Source organism: Limulus polyphemus, unplaced genomic scaffold, assembly GCF_000517525.1.
Source record: "Limulus polyphemus unplaced genomic scaffold, Limulus_polyphemus-2.1.2 Scaffold10556, whole genome shotgun sequence".
Taxonomy (NCBI): Eukaryota; Metazoa; Arthropoda; class Merostomata; order Xiphosura; family Limulidae; genus Limulus; species Limulus polyphemus.
The window spans coordinates 1-6,694 of NW_013676166.1; the positions used below are offsets into that span (position 1 = coordinate 1).

At 34.1% G+C, this 6,694-nt stretch overlaps 1 protein-coding gene across 1 annotated transcript in view; it reads right to left on the reverse strand.

Moving 5' to 3' along the window:
* Positions 1-743: 743 nt before the first annotated feature.
* The window catches only part of LOC111083657, a gene marked incomplete at its 3' end in the record, with an annotated part of 11,898 nt that continues 5,947 nt past the window's right edge, over positions 744-6,694 (reverse strand). Inside the window, exons 5-7 of the mRNA XM_022380301.1 lie at positions 4,475-4,580; positions 3,650-3,731; positions 744-934 (exon numbers count right to left, since the gene is read on the reverse strand). Of these exons, the coding sequence (XP_022236009.1) occupies positions 744-934; positions 3,650-3,731; positions 4,475-4,580 (379 nt within the window). The remainder of the gene's footprint in view (positions 935-3,649; positions 3,732-4,474; positions 4,581-6,694) is intronic.

Below are 6,694 nucleotides of genomic sequence, written 5' to 3' on the forward strand. Positions count from 1 at the left end.
TAGTGCTCAACATTACATATTTAATGACGATCCCAGTTTAAATATAGGACTAAACAATGTTTAGATTTGTAGCTAGTGCTCAACATTACATATTTAATGACGATCCCAGTTTAAATATAGGACTAAACAATGTTTAGATTTGTAGCTAGTGCTCAACATTACATATTTAATGACGATCCCAGTTTAAATATAGGACTAAACAATGTTTAAATTTATAGCTAGTGCTCAATATTACATATTTAATGACGATCCCAGTTTAAATAAATGACTGCACAGTTTGAGTAAACTCAAAACTTGCAGATAAAACGTAATTTGTCTTTACTTCTGTTCTATGTGGGTTTTGGCCCGTCATGGCCAGGTGGTTAGGGAGCTCGACTCGCAATCTGTGGGTCGCGGGATCGAATCCCCGTCCCACCAAACATGCTCGCCCTTTCAGCCGTGAGGGCGTTTATGTGACGGTCAATCCCACTATTCGTTGGTAAAAGAGTAGCCCAAGAGTTGACGGTGGGTGGTGATGATTAGCTGCCTTCCCTCTAGTCTTACACTGCTAAATTAGGGACGGCTAGCGCAGATAGCCATCGTGCAGCTTTGCGCCAAATTCAAAAAACAAACAAACATTTATGTGTGTGTAGAAAGGGTGAAGAAACATATTCTATGTTTTCTAAATAATGTTGAGAATTATAACAACTCGTAATATTTACTAATATAAGATATCAAAATGTTTATTTTCGCTTTAAAAACACCATTAAATAGCTTACGTAGATAAATTATCGCAATACTATAACTTACAGCATTAACACTTGGTCCCAACAGTGCAGCAGCAATTGCCACGCCTACTAGACCACGAGAATGGCCAGCTAACAGGGACAAAGCAACTCCAGCTCCAGTTGGCAAGGCAGTCAACAGACCAACCCAAAGACTTCTCCATTCACTTCTATTTGAAAAAAAAAAGATTATTATAAAGATTACAATTATTATAACACAATGTTTCAATATTGAAGTTAAAAATCTAGACAGCGCTAAATCATTTATAATCACAATTTGTTAGTTGTATTGATGATTGTTGAATAACACTGTTTGTATGCATTTGTCAAAGTTGTGTTGATGAATATAAAATAGCCATATTTTGTGTTGACCTTTGTAGGTTGTGTTGATAAGGCACATTGTGCCTGTTACTGGCTGGAATGTTGGGAAAAATACAACAAAACATGTTTATAAAATAAAACTATGCCACTTCAGTCCTTTAGCAACACAACTAAATCCACAAACTTACCCATTTGAAAGTAGGTAACAGGAAAGGTTTCATGAAGTTATGTTATTTCATAGATAAAAATTCACAACGGTCTACAAAATGTGTATCATGTCTCTTGACGGAATGAAATTGTAGCCTATAACTAGTTTCTAAAAGTTTTTCCAGCTTACGTCAATTCACTTATTAACTTTACCTTCTCTGTTATATTTGTTTTTTCCCAGTATATGATTAGAAGGGTGGATTCACTCTCTTCAATATCATCTACTACTGCCCCACCCAGTATGTCTGCGGATTTACAACACTAGAAACCGGGTTTCGATACCCGTGGTGGACAGAGCACAAATAGTCCATTGTGTAGCTTTGCACATAACTGCAAACAACAAAATCTTCTGCTTTTGTTGATCCTGGAAAATCAAACTGCGTTCTTTTGCAAATATATACTTAGAAAAAGAATAATATGTCGTCCACCATTTTTGATGGTACTGTATAATCAATCTTTATTATTTATCCAGTGTATATGTATGGCCTCCCAGTGGCACAACGGTATGTCTGCGGACTTACAACGCTAGAAACCGGGTTTCGATAACCGTGGTGGGCAGAGCACAGATAGCCCATTGTATAACTTTGTGCTTAACTTCAAACACAAAAAACAAACAGTATACGTATAATTCTAATATAACTCGTTTGAAAATCATCTCTCAATTTTTATGATGTTATGATTAATACAAGGTTTAACATTGATTTTTACTTAAGCTTTTGCAATAACCCAGTGTTTAAAAATATACTAGCGGCTGAAATAATGACCAACGCCATGAAAATGTATTCATGGGTTATTTCTTTATTTGAAGGATAAGACCAACAGTCAACACATTCCGTTGTCTTATAAGTAAATAGAAAGAAATGCCGTGTGTGAAACACCCGAGTTGGTGAAGCATTAGGCTTCTTAGGTTTGACAATAACGTTAAAATCTCACTTGGCTGCGAACATTTGAAGATATAAATGCTCGTTTTATATGCTTCTATTTGGAAATGCCTGAATAATTAATTAAAAGGGATTTATAGTACAATCGCCCGTAGTCAAGCGTAATTTCACAGTGAAAAGCTACTGGAAAAGTATTTACATTTTGTTATGTATTGAGAATTTGAAATAATCTGCAGCCAAGTTAAATAATTTAAATTTTAATAGTTGAAATGTACCCTGGATTTAGTATTTAGAAATATGCTGATATTTTATTTAATTTACGTTATTTGCCAACAAGATTGATTCACACCGTTTTTGTTTTCAACACAAATACGTTTTAATATATATATATATAACAGTATAATTTACAATAGCAACTATTATGATTAATTATTACAAATATCCAAAAATCTTCTTCCTAGTTCAGAGTCTCCTTGATATCCAGCGAGTTAACTTGAAGTCGATGTACGTACAATTGTCGGGAAGCTAGCTAGCTTCATCAGGCACTGAATTGTTAGACCATTGAAGCAAGATGATATTTTTATAAAACCATTAATGTCCGATGAGAAACCAACAATATTTTTGGAAAGATACTAACGTTTGATGAGAATTCACTAATGTTCGAAATTTATAGCTGTTCCTGGTCAAATGTTGTATATTTTCCGGTTGGTAAGGGTTAGCAAAATCACGGCTTATAGCATACACATGGTTATAACAGTTTTCTTGCAGACTTAATTGTTTCTTATTTGGTCTTGGTATTTTTATAAGAGCGGGCAATGCTTTTCTCAAATGTTCGGACAATACCGGTTAGGAAGTGGATATATTGTTGATTCTTGTGTTCACAAATATTCTACAACCTTGGAGAATTGGCAGGAGTTTCACCATACGTAAGTAACACAACACGGTAAGCTAGACACGCCCTCAAATATAAACTTATTCGAAACAAACGTTGACATTAAAATAAATATATAACAAATTCGTTATACGCAACACATATCTGATACTACAAGCCACGCATATTTCTAAATACAAATTCAATCCAAACAACGTTCATATTAAAAATAAATACACACAATAATAAATTCGATACAATTTAAGCATTCAGATAGTGACATAACTGGCACACACTATATTGGTGGAAACCGATACAAAGTGAAAACAATGAAATAATTTAGACAAGCGACACATGTGTAAACTAAACTCACATGGAATAAATATTTATCATTCACACGACTTAAAAAGTTCAAATGTTTTCAAGAAGACGATTGACTATATAATGATTAGAGTAGAAAATTGCCCATTTAAACTTACAAAGTTTACTATATTGCTTTGCCAAACTAAATGGTTCTGGACAGTCATAAAAAACATAACCCTTTTTATTGTGGTATTACAAGAACTTATCGTAAATAAAATACACCTGTTCACTTAATAACTTACTTGGAAGTCATTGCTTCTGTCGGCCATCCTTCAGTCGCCCACTTGTCAGCAAAGTTTCCAGAGATAAGGCCAAATAGGAACCCTATAATATTAAGTCTAATTAACACCTGAAAACCATTGTAATAAATAATTGCTAAAAAAATTAAGATTACTATAAAAATACATGTCGCCCAAGTTTAAACAGAGAGCATCAGACATGTGCTTTCGAAAAAAAAAATTATTTGCTGGGCAGAGCTAAGCAAGAAATGTAATGTCGTCATATAGAAGATCAAAAAAGAATTTCAGAAAAAATGCATCTGACAGACGACTTTGTGCTGTACAGGTATATGCATTAGACTCGTCAGAGGCATTTTTAACATGGCTGCTAAATAAAAACACTTTAGAAAAGATCAAAAACTATTCTTAATAAGATAAATAAATAAATGTATCGCTACACGAAGAATTGATTGGTTATTGTTAAGTACAGAGCTACACAATGGGCTATCTGTGCTTTCCTCACCACTGGTATCGAACCCCGATTTTTAGCATCGTAAGCCTGCAGGCCCACGTGAGGAAAGGAATAAATACTATCATAACTTTCTGCTAGAAATATATAAGGAAAGATGTCAATATTTTTAAGTTAGAGAGATTTCAACAAACAAGGAATTCTCGAAATCAATCAAAAAAAAGGGCGTCTCTAGAATTTTATTCAAACAATTTTTATCAGAAGAAGGTTGGTTGGAGGACGATTCTACGTTAGTTTTGTTAACGCGGAAATCAACAGAATCCAAAAATTTTACGAATTTAAATTTACATATATCAATATATGTAGTAAATACATCTTACCCCAAAACACACATGTACTCAGTGCAATGCATTCATTGATAATCCCCATATTTCTAAGATGAGTATCTTCTATCCACATCCCAAACGTAGCAGCCAAAAGTGGTTTCTACAGGATAACCAAAGCTGTTTAATAAACCAAACTAATCTAGATTATAGTATAATCGACGCAACATTCGTTTTAATTTGGAGGTAGTTTTGTTTATGCGCTAACTAAAACTTTCGGTTATTATTACCATAACAAACTCTGCAGTAACTATGGAATTGGTGAATACAAGGCGACACACGGTTTCTATATAGTATATACTGAATAAATACAACCAGGTTCAGCCTTGTAACCAAACATTTTACAAAATTTCAGTGTATGTGTGTATAATGAAACGTAAATAATATCGTTCAAAAAAAAGAAATAGAAAAGAAGAATAAAATGTTAAAGTGCACGACATACTTTCAATAATTATATCGAACCTTCGTAATGTATATACACATTACTGATAATCATTTGAGATCCGGAATGAACTGTTTGGTATTTTTTAATAAACACTATGTCCAAAAATGATGGTTTCTTATGTTCCTATGCAAATCAAATATAATTCACTCGTCAGCTGTGTAGAGGGTGACAGGTTTGAAAATGTAAGTATTGTGGTCTATCAGTCGGTTTACGATACAAATCAGTATGTATAAAACCATCTTTTAATGTCAGGTTTACATCTAAAAAACTTATTTGAGTAGTGGAGTAATCTAGAGTAAATTGAATAGAAGTGTGGAAAGAGTTTGCATGTCTATAGAAAGATAGTAAGGAGTCTTCGTCTCCTACCCAAATGAAAAAAAATGTCATCTATGTACCGTTTCCAAATGTTTGGTTTCTCTTTATAACTTTCCAACAGTCTCGTCTCTAAGTCTCCCATAAAAACATTGGCATAGTTTGGTGCCATCTTGGTCCCCATAGCAGTGCCTTTTGTCTGAGTATAGAATTCATCATTAAATTCAAACCCATTGAGTGAAAGAACTAGTTTAGCTAAGTCTACAGTAGTCTGTGTGTTGAGTTTGTCAAGTTTCAAAAGGGAAGATTCAAGAGCTTTCAGGCCTTCGTCGTGAGGAATGTTTGTGTAAAGAGAAGAAAAGAGAGATTATTCTGTACTTTTAAGTCAGAGTTAATGGCTTGAATTACTTCACTCTCAATTGCAGCAATAAAGCTCTCTAAGTGTGGTTCTCTGTTGAGTGGGAATGACCAGGTGGATTTTTCTTTAAACTGTGTACCGATATCATTTGTGTTAGCGGTTTTATTGTGGAAAAATTCCCGAAGTCTTAATCTGCGTGCAAATTCTTGAAGGTCGGAAATAACTTCGAAATTATCTATGTTCTTAGGGGTAGGAGAAAAGTTGAGACCTTTACTGAGAATGTTGTGTTGAGTTTCAGTTAATGTTTTAGAGGACAGATTTACGACATGGGAAATGTTTTCGGGTTTGGGTCTCTCAGACAAGGAAGTAACTGAAGTGGATCAATCAGGAGTAGAGCTTATTTTATGAAACAACTCAACATGCTAGTTTGTATCATTTGAGTTTTTGGTCAACAATTCACAGGTAGCGTCAATAGGGGCTTGTTTAAAGCTATTATTTTGTTATGAACAGACGATAAGATTTTGGTGAGATAATACTTTACTTTTATGGGAAAGATCATGCTATGTTTGTTCCTTGTTGTTTATTGCGTGATTTTCGAAAGACTTTTTTGTTTTGTTAATAAAAACTTCAAGTTTATTTTGTTCAATAGTAGAAATTGTGTTCTCGGAATTTTAATGGAAATGTTCTTATCAAGATCGGCTACTGTGGATTTGCAGAAGTCTTGTGTGAGCTTCATAAGTGCAATTGAGGTAGAATGGAAGATTGTCTTCCATTGTAAACAAAATAGTTTGTCATTGGCCCCTATGGTAACTAGTGGATTCAGATTAAGTGATTTAGGTATAGATCAACACTGTAAATGCTGTTCTAAGATGTCAGTATGGTTAATATATCTCAGTCTCTTTTCGTTCAGTTTTCTAAGTCGTTTGAAAGTTTTGGTAGGGTTGAGATTAGAATACGATTGGGAAGTTGTAATGGAGTGAAGGTTTAATTTGAGGAGAGTGGAAGATTTTTTCTATGGGACGTGAAGGTTCATAGTTTTCAGGTTTGGAACTTAGTGGAGGATTGCTAGGAATATAGCGGATACCAGAAGGAAGGTTGTTTT